Source organism: Diaphorina citri, unplaced genomic scaffold (genome assembly GCF_000475195.1).
Source record: "Diaphorina citri unplaced genomic scaffold, Diaci psyllid genome assembly version 1.1 scaffold418, whole genome shotgun sequence".
Classification (NCBI taxonomy): Eukaryota; Metazoa; Arthropoda; class Insecta; order Hemiptera; family Psyllidae; genus Diaphorina; species Diaphorina citri.
In genome coordinates, this window is record NW_007377853.1 from 15043 (window position 1) to 33657 (window position 18615).

The 18615-nt window shown below is 37.7% G+C and overlaps 1 protein-coding gene and 3 non-coding genes across 4 annotated transcripts in view; all 4 read left to right on the forward strand.

Annotated features, from left to right (window-relative positions):
* The first annotated feature begins 12318 nt into the window (after positions 1-12318).
* The window catches only part of LOC103508629 (protein slit-like), a 159400-nt gene continuing 153103 nt past the window's right edge, over positions 12319-18615 (forward strand). The window contains exons 1-2 of the mRNA XM_026823187.1: positions 12319-12341; positions 13704-13775. Coding sequence (XP_026678988.1) covers positions 12319-12341; positions 13704-13775 — 95 coding nt within the window. The remainder of the gene's footprint in view (positions 12342-13703; positions 13776-18615) is intronic.
* On the forward strand, positions 13200-13279 carry Trnal-uag. The gene has a single exon. It is a non-coding gene; the product is annotated as a tRNA-Leu (tRNA).
* Positions 13381-13460, forward strand: Trnal-uag. Its single transcript has one exon. It is a non-coding gene; the product is annotated as a tRNA-Leu (tRNA).
* Positions 13562-13641, forward strand: Trnal-uag. Its single transcript has one exon. It is a non-coding gene; the product is annotated as a tRNA-Leu (tRNA).

Sequence of the window (18615 nt, forward strand, 5' to 3'; positions counted from 1 at the left end):
AAATTGTAGGCTATTTTCACGTACGCTTATACCTCCTGGTGCGAAATTTCTCACTGTTTGCTTTGGGGAAACTTTTCTCGAGTTCGAAAATCAGTAAAAGGAAAACGTTTAAAAAAAATATTTTCTAATATGTATTATCCTACTTAGATAGAGAATATTTCTTGTGAAATCAGTATCAATTGCTCACTTTCAGAAATATGAATCCGATAAGCTTAAGGTTTTGTCATTTGGTGTGCTATTAGAAACCAAAATAAATAAGATAGTAATATATTATAGTTTTATGCTTTAAGATTTCCAATATGTATATGCCTGCCTAAAGGTTCTCTATCATTTAATACTCCCACCTCCTTCCTAATTCTTTTCTAGTCAATATGGGGAGTATAACGTTAGGTTTCTTTCACACGTGTGATGAAAAATAATGATTGCGCCATGGAAACTGCAATGTCATTAGTTTTATTTTTACAAAATGAGAATATACATGTGCAGTTTCAGTAAAAAAATAAATACATAACATAAATGTGAAATAAATAAATTTTAAAATGAACAAGTCCCTTGTGAATACTTCAACTCCCAAAGTACAGGGAGTCTCGAAAGTGTCTTCCTGGGTTATTGTTTTACAAAGAGGAAGAAGTGATCCGGATAGTTTCGTTTTAGTCCAGCCACTCACTATCAGGTATACCTGACAGGTACGTCTGAAAAGTTCCCTCTGTGAGGTACACACACTATCAGGTAGAACTGATTCTATCGGGTATACCTGATAGTGACTGACTGGCCTTGGTCTTCGAGTCTTCGTTAAATTTGAAACGGTCTCTGTCAAATATGTACCAAAGATTTTCCGCAAAAACTCACACAAAACGTAATACTGGCTTTTCGCAAAGGTATTCTACGGGACACAGTGAATCGAACATACTCAGCTCCAAAACAAGACAGGAGATTAAATAAGGCACCACAGTAGATACTAAGAGGAAACTAAGAGGAGAGAGCGTGGAAATTGTGAGAGAAATGTACAATCATATAGGATCATGGATATTTGCTTTAGTAGTGCTTTTTTGCAAATTTGAAAAATCATCCTTACCTTTTCACACCTCTATTTCATGAACAATTTAGGTCTGAAGATGTCACATTCTTCATTTGAATTTTTAAAAATAAAAAAAGAATATTATTAATAATCTCTTTTTTCTTTTCAATATACTTCACAACCTATTCTCTCTTTCCTTTATTCTGTTCGCATTTATTATTCGTTCTTTTTCTTCTTTTGTTTGCCACTTTTATTGTTTCACTGGAGCTTGATTCTGGGAATAATTCATTGACTCTCTCTTTCTCAATGTCTGATTTATTCCTTTTCGTGCTCAATGTAGGTCACCATATTTATTTCAAAGTTTTCTTTCTTTCATTGCGAAGATCTTTGTTCTCTTGTCTGCTCTTTTTATTGGTTTGTGGGTGTTTTAAATATCTAGGAGACTCTTTCCCATTTTCTTCTTTTCTTTATCTATTGAAGAAGTTTTGTAATTGACTGTCCTTGGTCCCTAGAACTCATGTATTGCCATCAACATCTTCTGTTTATATCCTTCCCACATCCAGTACAACATTGTCGTTTATATGTGTAAGATCATCAGAATTTAATAAGCTATCCAATTTGAGAACGTATCTCATTGAATCCTAGGAAAATCTGGGGGTGTGATGTTGTGTTCTTATTTTTGTTCTTTCATTCCGTTTCCATCTCGCCTGATGAGAAAGGAGTGTGTCATGATTTTCAAATGAGGATGCTCCTCCGAGAAATGGGGTTACGGGGGTTTCAATCCCGTCAACTCAAACAATGGGGGTTCTGATTGCATACTTTGTATTCCACAGTGATTCGTTGCCACCTTGTTGAACGGGAAGAAATGGGGACGGAGGAGGGAGGGAATGGGGGGAAGATCCTGAGTCCCAATTAATTTTCATACATTGTTGTATCATATGTCGTGAGAATCTATACAAGGACACGATCTCTCCCTCTTCCTTTCCTTTCCTCTTTTATTATACCACCCTTCTATGACTCTTCACCATACTATCTGTCATTCTCTCCCCTTCCTTTACCATTTTCCCTATCCCCTTCTCTCTCCCCTCCCTCCCTCTGCCTCCTTTCCTCTCTTTCTTTGCTACCAAAGCTTTCTCTCTCCAATACTCCTTCAGGCGTATATGATTGTACATTTCTCTCACAATTTCCACGCTCTCTCCTCTTAGATTCCTCTTAGTATCTACCGTGGTGCCTTATTTAATCTCCCGCCTTGTTTTGGACTAACTCCTTGGCGGCAAGTATAACAATTTTCACATCGTCATTAAGTCCTTTTTGTCTGTATTTCGCCAGACCGATAACATTGTTTGGCAAATGGAATTGACCACCGCACACGCGTCTTAAGAGCCCACCAGAGTGGTTTAGTCCAAGAAATTAGTTATGTACATAATTATGTGGTATGTTCCATATGTACACATTGTAGTAGGGAATATCTCTGTTGATGTTATTATATTGGTTAAAGATATCAGACGTATTGAATTGCCATTAGTGTCCGCAGCATTCCGAAATAACAGAGGCGTAGACGTGATTATTGTAGAAGTTTATGAAGGGAATCGTCCTGAAATTATTGTTCCTGAAAAAGATACAGTAATGAAAGAAGTTGGTATTACCCACATATAATACCGGTGATACGTACGTCTGCACAAAATGCATGATATAATTTATAATATATAGTATATCATTGATATACCTATAAATTGAGCTCACCTGAGAAATGTATTGTAGAGATGTGAAGAAGTCTCATTTTCATGCACGAAGAATTGTTTCTTGAAGTTTTCCATTTTATTAAGAAAAGACATTTATGAGATTCAAAAATCTTTTACGCGTCTTAAGAGCCCACCAGAGTGGTTTAGTGCAAGAAATTAGTTATGTACATAATTATGTAGTATGTTTCATATGTACACATTGTGGTAGGGAATATCTCTGTTGATGTTATTATATTGGTTAAAGATATCAGACGGTTTGAATTGCCATTAGTGTCGTGGTAGGGAATATCTCTGTTGATGTTATTATATTGGTTAAAGATATCAGACGGTTTGAATTGCCATTAGTGTCCGCAGCATTCCGAAATAACAGGGGCGTAGACGTGATTATTGTAGAAGTTTATGAGGGAATCGTCCTGAAATTATTGTTCCTGAAAAAGATATAGTAATGAAAGAAGTTGGTATTACCCACATATAATACCGGTGATACGTATCTACGTCTGCACAAAATGCATGATATAGTAAATAGTGTATCATTGATATACCTATAAATTGAGCTCACCTGAGAAATGTATTGTAGAGATGTAGAGAAGTCTCATTTTCATGCACGAAGAATTGTTTCTTGAAGTTTTCCATTTTATTAAGAAAAGATATTTATGAGATTCAAAAATCTTTTCAGAATTTTTTGTACGTGCAATACGTACATATTCGAAATTTTCATGCAGTACATGATGCTTGTCTTAAAAAACTACATATTCCAAGTTCCATTTTTCTAGAATTTCCTCACAGAATTTTGTATTTTCCCTCGTGAGTTCCCTCGCCGTCCTCCACTGAGAAGTTATAGTCGGGTGATTCAAATTCAAATCAGAATCAGACCATCTGATTCCACTGGACGCTAGGACCACCTAGTCCGTCTTGATGTCGTTAGTTGAGATCAGAAATTGATACGTTCTTGTCATTGTTTTGAAAGCGTGCCTCTGCGACTAGTATTCCAGGAAAAATGTCATTAGGACCTATTGTTTCGGAGGATGAGGATCTCGAGATTCTCGAGGACATCTTGAGATGTCTTAATTTAGTGACTCGTGTATATTAAGCAGCTTAAAGTATTATTGGGATCGCCGGAACGAAGGCTCCAAGGCCCAAGCTTATGTCTTGTTATAGGTCGCTAGATAAAGTTCTTGATTTTTTTAGAGAAAACTTCGGTGTAGCAACGCAACGTTTTCAAATTTCCAGAACAATAACAATAATAAACTTATTTCTGTAGTACCTATGTAGGTATGTATGGTATGAATTGACCTTTTGACAGCTTCAACTAGCCTGCTCCTGACAGGTTATAGATTCAACTGGTCCAAGATCATTTCAATTATAGAGTAGAACCTGAACATCTTTTTTGAAGGTTTTGAAATAATTGGAGTATTTGAAAAGCTGTGACTATGACGGACATTGGTTCTTTGGATGTTATTCTTTTTTATCGTCTATGATAATTATGATTGCATCCTGTGTAGGTCGCTAGATAAAGTTCTTGATTTTTTTAGAGAAAACTTCGGTGTAGCAACGCAACGTTTTCATATTTCCAGACCAATAACAATAATAAACTTATTTCTGTAGTACCTAGGTATGTATGATATGAATTGACCTTTTGACAGCTTCAACTAGCCTGCTCCTGATAGGTTATATAGATTTAACTGGTTCAAGATTATTTCAATTTTAGAGTAGAACCTGAACATCTTCTTTGAAGGTTTTGAAATAATTGGAGTATTTGAAAAGCTGTGACTATGACGGGCATTGGTTCTTTGGATGTTACCTATTCTTGTTTATCATCTATGTCTATGATAATTATGATTGCATCCTGTAAATTCCTGTAGAAGGAGAAGTCTTTCAATGGGGAACCTTAGATACTTGGATTATAGAAATAATTGGATCGCCATCCACTATTGATTGGCTATCTTTTCCTATGCACTTTGCTCATTAAGCTTCAATAGCCAATCATACCAAGCGGGGAAAAATCCAAGCACTTTGTATTAAAAAATATTTAAATTCTCAGCTATTTTATGGATCTTCCACCATAAAATCTCAATTTTAGAGGTCGACCACTATCATAAATATGTAGAAATAAATAATTAAGTTGTAATAAGAGTCGAACACATAAAATATAAACAAATAAAAACACATGTGAAATCTTTAATTGACAAGCTGCGTCCACAAGAAGGGGTTATTATAGTGTGCCAATCCTTATTTTCTTTCCGTTTCTGGAGTCATACGCAGTATCTGTACCCCGTATTAGTAGGTATCATAATGTTTTTGACAGGACCAAAACCTATTAATATTATTCAGAGTAGGTACCTGAAATATTTTACTTTATTTGGTGTCACCTGAGCTACCCAGTAAGATTCGAGCCTTTCCTAGGAGCGTATCTTTAGGATAGCTCAACTAGCCTTCTACGCAGTTTCTGTACCCCGTAATAGACATGTATAGGTATCATAATGTTTTTGACAGGACCAAAACCTATTAGTATTATCCAGAGTAGGTACCTGAAATCTTTTACTTTATTTGGTGTCACCTGAGCTACCCAGTAAGATTCGAGCCTTTCCTAGGAGCGTATCTTTAGGATAGCTCAACTAGCCTTCTATTTTGTGGAAAGATCACTTCCGAAATCGAGCTGCTGGAATAGTCATAATGGGATATAGGTATCCCCCCTCTTCGGCACGTCTCCAAACCGTCACCCTTTGTGAAAATTACTAGAAATTCACCGTCTGGACAAGGCCTACACAAACCACACAAGGCACATTTCCAGAGTGGGATGATTGGAGAGGGCTAAACGCTAAACGAAATGTTTGTTTCCTAATAATTCATTCATAATTAATAGTAATCATTTTGAGATTGTGGTTCAAATAAATTTGTCATTTTCACGCGATTTATGGCCTCTCTGGCCTGTCGGTATAATTTATTTTTATGGCTTTTTTATTGCCAAATTTTAGGCTATTTTCACGTACGCTTATACCTCCTGGTGCGAAATTTCTCACTGTTTGCTTTGGGGAAACTTTTCTCGAGTTCGAAAATCAGTAAAAGGAAAACGTTTAAAAAAAATATTTTCTAATATGTATTATCCTACTTAGATAGAGAATATTTCTTGTGAAATCAGTATCAATTGCTCACTTTCAGAAATATGAATCCGATAAGCTTAAGGTTTTGTCATTTGGTGTGCTATTAGAAACCAAAATAAATAAGATAGTAATATATTATAGTTTTATGCTTTAAGATTTCCAATATGTATATGCCTGCCTAAAGGTTCTCTATCATTTAATACTCCCACCTCCTTCCTAATTCTTTTCTAGTCAATATGGGGAGTATAACGTTAGGTTTCTTTCACACGTGTGATGAAAAATAATGATTGCGCCATGGAAACTGCAATGTCATTAGTTTTATTTTTACAAAATGAGAATATACATGTGCAGTTTCAGTAAAAAAATAAATACATAACATAAATGTGAAATAAATAAATTTTAAAATGAACAAGTCCCTTGTGAATACTTCAACTCCCAAAGTACAGGGAGTCTCGAAAGTGTCTTCCTGGGTTATTGTTTTACAAAGAGGAAGAAGTGATCCGGATAGTTTCGTTTTAGTCCAGCCACTCACTATCAGGTATACCTGACAGGTACGTCTGAAAAGTTCCCTCTGTGAGGTACACACACTATCAGGTAGAACTGATTCTATCGGGTATACCTGATAGTGACTGACTGGCCTTGGTCTTCGAGTCTTCGTTAAATTTGAAACGGTCTCTGTCAAATATGTACCAAAGATTTTCCGCAAAAACTCACACAAAACGTAATACTGGCTTTTCGCAAAGGTATTCTACGGGACACAGTGAATCGAACATACTCAGAACTTACATGCCACCCGATCACATTTTCTCTCTTGCCTTTGTGAAATACATTTTGTACTTTTTTCTTGTGTTGCCCCGAAGGTTTTTTTCAAAATTCCTTTTGATGAAGGAACGAACTATTTATTCCTTGAAAATTTATAGAAGTAAAAAATAATATAAAATAGCTCTTTCATATTTCAGAATGTACGTTTTTTTTTGTTAAAAAAAAAAAACAATTCAAATACGTTGAAATATGTTTCATGTAAAATATAGGTATCGTTTTTCAGTCAAAGGGCGAACAAAAATTTGCAAAGGGCGAACAAAAACACAATGCTTACATGAAAAATTTGCCATATTTTAAATATATTCTAATCCTATTTATGGAAATCTCTCCGAAACCATTTCAGCTAAGTTCGAAGCATGAACCCTAAGTTGTACCGTCAGACATTACACCTGTAAACTATCCACGTGACTAATGAGATTAACCTGTTGTATAGATTTATGCTATAATCCAGGCATTGTAATAATCATTACACCTGAAAGTTCAGTTAATAACAGCATCATCATTACACATCCGTGTGTATTATGGTATGATCCCTCAAAAAACTCATCGTGTTCTAACGCGCCAAATTTATGTCGCATCATATAGAACCTTTCCGAAGTAGCAACAGAAAGGGCGAATTTAAATTTATCTAACTTCGATTTTTCTCCTAATCTGGATAATGAGATTTCTGCATTAATGATTTGAAGCTTACAATTCTACAGGATCTTAGATCATCGGACCTACGATTACCTATGTAGGTTTATATACTTTACCTACTTTGATTTTCTTCCCTGTTCCTGGCGTAACAGAACGACCGGTTTGCACACTTCACACTCAATTGAGGAGCAGAAAAATTAATGAGGCGATATTCTGCAAATATGTACGTTTTCATAAAAACGTTCCGCCCGTTTAGAATTGAAGTGATTAAAGTTTCCCTATTCAACCCCGAGAACTTTAAAGTCTAATAGTTTGGTCTTTAAAGTCTGATGTTATACGGTGTTATTGCAGAATTGTTCAGGTGATGCCTCGTGTATGTTTACAGGTTCTTTCAATCACCTGCTAAACAGATCCATGTGCTCCAAGTGTGAGGTCGGAGAAATTTTGTAGTGTACTCGTAGTGAACCTTTTCGGCAGAGTAGGTACTCAAATTATCTCATTCTGACTTGTCGAGCATTGGGTTTTGTGAATCATCGTGGCAAACTCTGCTGGATACAGATACAGAGGAGTTACGTAAAGAAACTGAATTTAAAACGCTTCTTGCCAAAATATCAGTTCCTCAACCTCCGAAAATTTCCTCCAAATGAGCATTGGGTTATGGGTTGTTTGTGATTATGAATCATCTTGGCAAACTCTGCTGGATACAGAGAAAGATTTCAAACGCTTCTTGCCAAAATACTAGTTCCTCAACCTCCGAAAATTTCCTCCAAATGAAAATGACAGGTGTAGGAAACAATTTTGTTCTAAGGTTTCGCAGGGCTTTGGCTATGAATAATAGACACACACTGCGCTTGGAGTGTGAGGCAAAGTATTATGGTGGCATGATATATTGATACAAAATTCAATGTAATTTTTACATGGCATGTATCATACTCTTTTATTCAATATTCATACTGCTTTTGGCAGCCTACATGTTACTCGGCGGAGTTTTGATTTATGTAAGGCTCCAGATGTAACATTTTTCTTCGTCCAAGCCAAATCTTTAGTTGTCATCGAAGTGTGCTGTATTATGTACTCAACTTGGTACGAAATGTATCTTGGATCTGTGACCGAAGATCAAGAGGTTACCAGCGGATGTTTCATGTGTTACTCGGAGCATCCTCGGTTTTGCTAAGCCGCTTTTGCACAGAAAATAAGTCCACTTCATAGAAAGTTCCCCTTTATTACTAAATTATCCTTATCAAACGAACCTGAAAAAGTTTGACACAGATAGCTATAGTTTTACTGTTTTCTCTTAGACATTAGGTACTCTATTGATTGCAGTCATTGAGCGATGGACTACAGTCAAACACAAAGGATCTCCAATTCACCTGGTGATCGAACCCGGAATCAACCGTGTAGAAAAAGAGGTCGAACCGTGGAGCATCTTCGATTTTGCTAAGCTGCTTTTGCATATAGAAAGTTCCCCGTCATTAATGAAGTCTCCTTATCAGACGGACCTGAAAGAGTTTGACACAGATAGCTATAGTTTTACTGTTTTCTCTTAGATATTAGGTACTTTATTGATTGCAGAGTCATTGGGCGATGGACTACAGTCAAACACAAAGGATCTCCAATTCACCTGGTGATCGAACCCGGAATCAACCGTGTAGAAAAAGAGGTCGAACCGCTTTCTCTTAGATATTAGGTACTCTATTGATTGCAGTCATTGAGCGATGGACTATAGTCAAACACAAAGGATCTCCAATTCACCTGGTGATCGAACCCGGAATCAACCGTGTAGAAAAAGAGGTCGAACCGTGGTGTTGTTCAGCGAGAATTGCATGGAAACGCCAGGTGTTCGGCAACATCCTAATGAAACATTTAAAGTTCTAACAACTGTAATTTTTCTAATACTCCGACAATCATGAGAAGTCGTGATCAAACCGAACCGCCCCTTTCGAGAATTCTCATTTCTAACGTACGGATACAGACAAATACAGAGTACGATAGAAATGAAAGCATCATTTTACCTCCCAAGATAATTGAGTGAAAGAGGTCATCTATCGCATGTGATTCGAAATTAGATTGCTCTTCTCGAAACTCGAAAGACACTCGAAAAATTGGTCTTGGATTGACTGGACAACCCTAAGAGGTCAACTCAGTAATTATTTTTCCAGGAAGAAGCTTCTAAAGATCTTATTGGTCGGTAGGTCCATCTTACGTCTTTCTTCATATGAGAGATTTGACAATTCTCAGTCAACTTCCTTGTATGTCTTTGAAGACATACGAGACAATGGTGCCATGGATGGATGATGGTGCTCAATCTCTCCCAGTAGGATCCTACATCCACTCGTAAAATTTGTATCCAAAACCAAATGCCAGCCCAAAGCAATCACCCGGGTTAGGGCTGATAGAGGCTGACGAAAAATGTTTGTACACGGGAAAATTCGAAGAAGAAGAAGAAGAAGAAGATACAGGGTGTATACGTAATCGTAGAGGCAGTTTTGTATTTTGCAAGCCGCCTAACCTAAAGTTTTGTGGCACAATAGGGGTTAACACAACAATGCCTCTGTATACGTACAGATAGGAAAAGGAATAACGTATAGACGAGGAATAGACGATTAATTTACGTTTGGGATAGAAGAGTAAATCTTGTGTTTTCAAGAGGTTTGATAGAAGGAACTGTAACTGCTGTAGGAAATTTTGTCTGGATTATAGACGGAATTTGACAGAATCTGTAAAACTGTCCGCGTTACCTACGTTAGGCAAGAGAGGAAGACAGGAGAGGAGAAAGAAATTTTATCGTCCTGAAAGCGAAGAGACAGGATAAGAGAAAGTCAGTTTTTTTTATCAACCTGTTCCGAATTCTTTGCTCGTGAGTGTAAGATAGTTTTGATGGAAGATATTCGCTAGTGCGAATACTGCCCTATGCATACGAGCATTCATTATACGTTTTGCAATACGTGAGACTGAATACGGACTCAAATTATCATAATGATCTCATCCCGTACCGGTATTGTACCTGATGTACTTTTCGCACCAATATACAGAGTGTAAACGAGTGTGTCATCCACTCGTAAAATTTGTATCCAAAACCAAATGTCAGCCCAAAGCAATCACCCGAGTTAGGGCTGATAGAGGCTGACGAAAAATGTTTGTACACGGGAAAATTCGAAGAAGAAGAAGAAGAAGAAGAAGAAGAAGAAGAAGAAGAAGAAGAAGATACAGGGTGTATACGTAATCGTAGAGGCAGTTTTGTATTTTGTAAGCCGCCTAACCTAAAGTTTTGTGGCACAATAGGGGTTAACACAACAATGCCTCTGTATACGTACAGATAGGAAAAGGAATAACGTAAAAAAAAACTTGTAAAAACCGCATTACTTCCTCTCTCTTCCTCTCCCTCCGTCCGTCCTTCTCTCTCTTCTCTGAAGAGACAGTCCTGTCTTCCTCTTTCTCTTCCTCTTATTTTCTCTCTCCCTTTCTCTCCCCTTCCATCCGACTTCCGTAATTTCTCTCCCTCTTTCCTTCGTTCTCCTCCCTCCCTCCTTTCTATACTCCCTCCGCTATTAGGTATTTCCTTCTCCTCCCTCTCTCAACAGACATTTGTTTCTCACGACTGCACTCCGCAGTTCCCCGTACTCGCTCCACAGTTTCTCCCGCGTGCAAGGCGAGCGCAGTGACCACTACGCCATGGGAGCTGACAACTACATATTAGTTATTACGTAGTGTTTACAATTTCATTATAGTAATCTGTGTAACAGAAGTAACATGTAACACTGAATGGCTGCCGGAGTATCACTTATAACAGCTCACGGTGTCCGCCGTCCTATGAAAGCTGTGCTTTCGCTTTGTTTATTTTAAATAACAAAGTCTGCTATTTTATTAACGATATCGTTCGCAAATACCGCGTGTGTAACTTGTGTACATATTATTATATTCGGGCTATCATCGGCGCGGCGTGAGTTTTCGGTTCCTTACACTTGGCTGAACAAATGCCCTGCTGATGCTGAATATCTCCGTCGCGTCGTCAGTGTAAATGTGTAATTCTGATGAAAGTGATTCCAAATATCGGCGAAAATTTGTTAAAATGGTCGGATAAAAAACGCCAGGATTGGTTCAAATGAAAATTTGGCGTTATTTTTTCCTTGAATCTGTATCAACGATTCAACTTTGGCACTGCATGTGCCGGAGTCAGCACTGTAGAAAAACATATGCACCGTCAGCGAACAATTTGTTTTTACAGGCGTGAACAGTAATGACATGGCCTTTTGTAATAATTCAGTATTTGTGTCTGTATGTCTATGTAATAAAATCTCAGAGAGATTTCAGTCTAGTGTTGGGGGAGACACAAATCACCAGGTAGACGGTGTGATATAGGAGTGTCTACGGGTCCTGAATGAATTGGAGGGGATAAGTTGGAATTGTGTCTTGGTTTGGTAGGTAGGTAGGTCCGTAGGTATAGATAGGTATTGAATGTTAAATAGGGACTGTTTACTTATAACTTCAAATTGTTCATATGTAACCAAAATTCAGAGAACTTAGGTACCTAATATTTGAACGCCATGAACGTGTGCCGCGTTTATCCATCCCACGGGAGGAATCGTGATGAAATGGTGACTAAAGTAGACAAAAACATCCACATTTGTCCAATGTGTAAAGATATAAGGGTCCGTCACATCATTGGCTCCTTGCACAAATCAAGAGTGCCTATAACTTCTATTATAGATCTTTTGCTTGGACAAAATTGTACCTGGAACAGTCTTTGGACTGTGCACAAGTTCCTCATGGAAAAACTGGATCCTCTGTCGTTAAAATGTTTTCTCGGTATCAATTTTCCAAACAAAGACTGAGGTTCAAGTAATTAATGATGAAATTAATTACCAGAGGGCTCTGAGCGCTCCTCAATTGAGTGTGAAGTGTGCAAACCGGTCGTTCTGTTACGCCAGGAACAGGGAAGAAAATCAAAGTAGGTAAAGTAAATAAACCTACATAGGTAATCGTATGTCCGATGATCTTAATGTACGAATATCCTGTAGAATTGTAAGCTTCAAATCATGAATGCGGAAATCTCATTATCCAGATTAGGAGAAAAATCAAAGTTAGATAAATTTAAATTCGCCCTTTCTTTGGTATACCTATCTAGGATCCTGTTGAATATTATGCTACTTCAGAAAGGTTCTATAACACGCTTTGATGCGACATAAATTTGGCGCGTTAGAACACGATGAGTTTTTTGAGGGATCATACCATAATACACACGGATGTGTAATGATGATGCTGTTATTAACTCAACTTTCAGGTGTAATGATTATTACAATGCCTGGATTATAGCATAAATCTATACAACAGGTTAATCTCATTAGTCACGTGGATAGTTTACAGGTGTAATGTCTGACGGTACAACTTAGGGTTCATGCTTCGAACTTAGCTGAAATGGTTTCGGAGAGATTTCCATAAATAGGATTAGAATATATTTAAAATATGGCAAATTTTTCATGTAAGCATTGTGTTTTTGTTCGCCCTTTGCAAATTTTTGTTCGCCCTTTGACTGAAAAACGATACCTATATTTTACATGAAACATATTTCAACGTATTTGAATTGTTTTTTTTTTTTAACAAAAAAAAACGTACATTCTGAAATATGAAAGAGCTATTTTATATTATTTTTTACTTCTATAAACTCATTACTCATTAGGTATTTATCATTTGGAGATAGTTATTAATGACTTAGTTACCTACGCAGGTACCTAATGTAAACAAATCATTACACCATGTCAGGTAGGTTTCACGTAAAATATTTACATCTTTCCTCACATGACTCAAGCGTTTTCTTTACAGACATCACATATGAATGCAATCTGCTTTACATACACTAAACGATGCTCCCTCTTTCATCGAGGTAGCGTGGCCGAGTGGTCTAAGGCGCTGGTTTTAGGCACCAGTCCGAAAGGGCGTGGGTTCGAATCCCACCGCTGCCAGATTTTTTACACCTATTTATTACGGTTTTTATTATTATTATAATTTTTTTTTGGTATGTGTGTTGTTAAGAAACAGGTAACAATACCGTCCCTTTTATCAAGGTAGCGTGGCCGAGTGGTCTAAGGCGCTGGTTTTAGGCACCAGTCCGAAAGGGCGTGGGTTCGAATCCCACCGCTGCCAGATTTTTTACACCTATTTATTACGGTTTTTATTATTATTATAATTTTTTTTTGGTATGTGTGTTGTTAAGAAACAGGTAACAATACCGTCCCTTTTATCAAGGTAGCGTGGCCGAGTGGTCTAAGGCGCTGGTTTTAGGCACCAGTCCGAAAGGGCGTGGGTTCGAATCCCACCGCTGCCAAAGTTTTTGTACTTTGTTTTACCACGGTGCTAATTTTGTTTGACTTTTCCCTTTTGTTTCAGGCGACTGAATAACAACCAGCTCAGACATATTCCGGATTTGTTGCTGAGCAATCTGCCTCATCTAGTGAGACTGTAAGTTTTTCATTTGTTTTTCTTAGGCCAGCCACTCACTATCACAGGTCCGCCTGTCTACCTGATAGTGAGTGGCTGGCCTTAGGTCTAGACGAGGAATAGACGATTAATTTACGTTTGGGATAGAAGAGTAAACCTTGTTTTTCAATAGGTTTGATAGAAGGAGCTGTAACTGCTGCAGGAAATTTTGTCTGGATTAGGTATAGACGGAATTTGACAGAATCTGTAAAACTGTCCGCTTTACCTACGTTAGGCAAGAGAGGAAGACAGGATAGGAGAAAGAAGTTTTATCGTCCTGAAAGCAAAGAGACAGGATAAGAGAAAGTCAGTTTTTTTTTATCATCCTGTTCCGAATTCTTTGCTCGTGAGTGTAAGATAGTTTTGATGGAAGATATTCGCTAGTGCGAATATGTAGTGCCCTATGCATACGAGCATTCATTATACGTTTTGCAATACGTGAGACTGAATACGAACTCAATTATCATAATGATCTCATCCCGTACCGGTATTGTACCTGATGTACTTTTCGCACCAATATACAGAGTGTAAACGAGTGTATCATCCACTCGTAAAATTTGTATCCAAAACCAAATGTCAGCCCAAAGCAATCACCCGAGTTAGGGCTGATAGAGACTGACGAAAAATGTTTGTACACGGGAAAATTCGAAGAAGAAGAAGAAGAAGAAGAAGATACAGGGTGTATACGTAATCGTAGAGGCAGTTTTGTTTTTTGAAAGCCGCCTAACCTAAAGTTTTGTGGCACAATAGGGGTTAAAACAACAATGCCTCTACATACGTACAGACAGGAAAAGGAACGTACAAAAAACATTTAAAACCCGCATTACTTCCTCTCCCTCCGTCCGTCCTTCTCTCTCTTCTCTGAACAGACAGTCCTGTCTTCCTCTTATTTTCTCTCTCCCCTTCCATCCGACTTCCGTAATTTATCTCCCTCTTTCCTTCGTTCTCCTCCCCCCTCCTTTCTATACTCCCTCCGTTATTAGGTATTTCCTTCTCCTCCCTCTCTCAACAGACATTTGTTTCTCACGACTGCACTCCCAAAAAACTTATAAAAACCGCATTACTTCCTCTCCCTCCGTCCGTCCTTCTCTCTCTTCTCTGAAGAAACAGTCCTGTCTTCCTCTTTCTCTTCCTCTTATTTTCTCTCTCCCTTTCTCTCCCCTTCCATCCGACTTCCGTCATTTCTCTCCCTCTTTCCTTCGTTCTCCTCCCCCCCCCCTCCTTTCTATACTCCCTCCGTTATTAGGTATTTCCTTCTCCTCCCTCTCTCAACAGACATTTGTTTCTCACGACTGCACTCCGCAGTTCCCCGTACTCGCTCCACAGTTCAGAGGTTGCTGGGTGCACGCATAATAAAATTGTTGAAAGTCTCTCCTCTCCCTCTATCTCTCTTCCTGCTCCTGTTTCTGTCCTTTTCCCCACTATAGTTTTTACCTTCATGTATAGGCAGGTACTACATATCTCTTTCTTTCTCTATCTTCCTTTTTCCCCCTCTCTCTCCTTTCTATCTTTCGCTCTCTTTCTTTCTTCTTAGTCTACTTTCTTTCTTTTTCTCCCTCCTCGTATTTCTATCTTTTTTTCTTTCCTCTTTTTCCCTCCCCTCTCGAATTGTCTCATTTCCCCTTATCATCTCTCTTTGTTTTTCCTCCTTCCTCTACCGTTTTCTTTCTTTCTCTCAAGGAAGCAAAAGTTTAGGCTCGAAGGTTTGCGAAGCGTGAAAGTGAAAATTTCAAGTGGAGTGAGAAAAGATGGAGAAAGAAAGAAAGAGAGGGAGGGAAAAAGAATAGGGAGAGAGAGAGAGATGTAGGAGTCAAGTGAGAAAGGAAAAGGTCGGGAAGAGACGGAGAAGGAAAGGAGATAGGCAAAAGAGGGAAGAAAGAGAGAGAGAGGGAGAGGGGTAAACCTTTCCTTTTCCTGCTGCATTCACTTTTGTTTTCGAGGTTTTCCTTGGTGAGAACTTTCTCTCTCTCCCTTGTAGGAGTCGAGTGAGAAAGGAAAAGGTCGGGAAGAGACGGAGAAGGAAAGGAGATAGGCAAAAGAGGGAAGAAAGAGAGAGAGAGGAGAACAAATTAAAGAGGGAAGAAAGAGGGAGAGGGGTAAACCTTTCCTTTTCCTGCTGCATTCACTTTTGTTTTCGAGGTTTTCCTTGGTGAGAACTTTCTCTCTCTCCCTCCCTCTATCTTTCTTCATCTCCATTGTTAAATTATTTCCCTTGTGGTAAGACAATTTAGTCTGGACTTGCCCATAGAAACAAATAAATAGTAATATCTACCATATATAGAGGAGGCAGATGAAAGACAAACAAAGTGAAGAATATAAAATACCTAACGTTACCTATGTATCCTCCATTTATCCACGTTTATCTTTGAAGTTTATCTTCACTACGAAATCACGCGTTATTAATTTCACACAATGATGTCTCCATATGACAATGTCAGTGGGGCTTCTCCAAGCTTTCAGATATTAAATGACCGAAATCTATTTGACAAATCTCATCCAGATCTGTTTATAGCGTGTGGTGCTGTGGTGTGGGTGAGGCGCTCTGCTGAGGATAAAACACCCAAAACACTGGGCAAATGAGCAACAGGTTGAGTGGGTGTGCATGAAGCTTATTTTTGTGGGTGAGGCGCTCTGCTGAGGATAAAACACCCAAAACACTGGGCAAATGAGCAACAGGTTGAGTGGGTGTGCATGAAGCTTATTTTCAAAGAGATCAATCTGTCATGTTGGTCTAGACGAGGTTGGATGTGATAAAGTAGTCGGATTGTCGAATTTTGGGTGATTGCTGATGACATCACTATGATGTAGACGTAAGACCCAATAAAGTATTCATACCCCCAAATTCACTGATTTTTGCTCGTTCAAAGTCCATAACCAACTTCCCGTTTTCGGTATGTCATGTTGGTCTAGACGAGGTTGGATGTGATAAAGTAGTCGGAATGTCGAATTTTGGGTGATTGCTGATGACATCACTATGATTTAGACGTAAGACCCAATAAAGTATTCATACCCCCAAATTCACTGATTTTTGCTCGTTCAAAGTCCATAACCAACTTCCCGTTTTCGGTGAAATGAAACAGTGAACAACTGAACATGATACCCCAAACCCCAGCAAGTCAGGATCTCTAGAAGATAGCAGAAGATTAGGGCTGAAAGTCAAGAAGACAAGTACAACGTTAGAGAGAAATTTAGAACAATCTTCTTTTCTGGTCCAAGTTTTGATCAACCTTTCAAACATGGACTGGACGTACTACATAGAGAACCTGAAAGTTGAAAGCTCTTCACCTGAAAGTTGAAAGCTCTTCATGACAAATTAATTGCCTCCCATCATGAAACATTTACCACCCGAATATTGAACCAAGAATAAATTCTCTCTAGAAGATAGCAGAAGATTAGGGCTGAAAGTCAAGAAGACAAGTAAAACAACGTTAGAGAGAAATTTAGAACAATCTTCTTTTCTGGTCCAAGTTTTGGTCAACCTTTCAAATATTGACGTACATACATAGTTAGGTAGGGCAAAATAGAGAACCTGAAAGTTGAAAGCTCTTCATGACAAATTAATTGCCTCCCATCATGAAACATTTACCACCCGAATATTGAACCAAGAATAAATTCTAAGCTGATATTCTAATGAAACTTGAGAGACATTTATTGAAATAAATAAGACAAATAAATACATCTTATCAAATAAAACCATTCCTGCATACTAGGCTTTCATGTTCTGACGTGATAAGATCTAAAACAGTTCTGGTACCAATAATACCAAAGTTCAGAATAACAAATTACTCGTAATAATCACCGTCATTTGTCACTTGAAATAATTCAACAAAACACAAAGTTCAATTCAACCTTAAAGCTCAAATCAAGAAGAAATTCAAGGAAACACTCCAAGTCTCTGAGGAATTTATTTTAACGAGATGCTTGTATTTTTTAAAAGAAATATTATTATTTACTAACAATTCAAGAAACGGAGATACCTAAAATCTAAAATCAACTATATTTTTTTACGTGTTTCATTGATGTCCTGATTTATTTGAACGCAGATTTCTTTTGTGCCTTAATTGCTTTGTTTATCGATTCCGTATTTAGAATATTGTCAACAAAATTGCTTGAAAAAGTTCTTGATTTGTCGAAGATTGTCTCTGAAAGAAATTCAAGGAAACACTCCAAGTCTCTGAGGAATTTATTTTAACGAGATGCTTGTATTTTTTTAAAAGAAATATTATTATTTACAAACGATTCAAGAAACGGAGATACCTAAAATGTAAAATCAACTATATTTTTTTACGTGTTTCATTGATGTCCTGATTTATTTGTACGCAGATTTCTTTTGTGCCTTAATTGCTTTGTTTATCGATTTCGTATTTAGAATGTTGTCAACAAAATTGCTTGAAAAAATTGTTGATTTGTCGAAGATTGTCTCTGATTCTCCTAAGGGACTAGTCTACCGACAATGTGAATGTATTTGTTATGTAGGGCATTGTCCCTAGTTAGCGTTTGATTAAAATAGTGTTAATTTCAGCGTAACAAAGCGTTGGCGATTGTCAACAAAATTACTTGAAAAAATTGTTGATTTGTCGAAGATTGTCTCTGATTCTCCTAAGGGACTAGTCTACCGATAATGTGAATGTATTTGTTATGTAGGGCATTGTCCCTAGTTAGCGTTTGATTAAAATAGTGTTAATTTCAGCGTAACAAAGCGTTGGCGAAACTTGTACTTGATTGAAAAGGCGATAATGAAGGAACTAAAAATTGTGCTCTTCTTCAAGAAAGAAGAATCTGACACGAAACTAGGTCATGATCTGTTTTGAATTGCCATTTC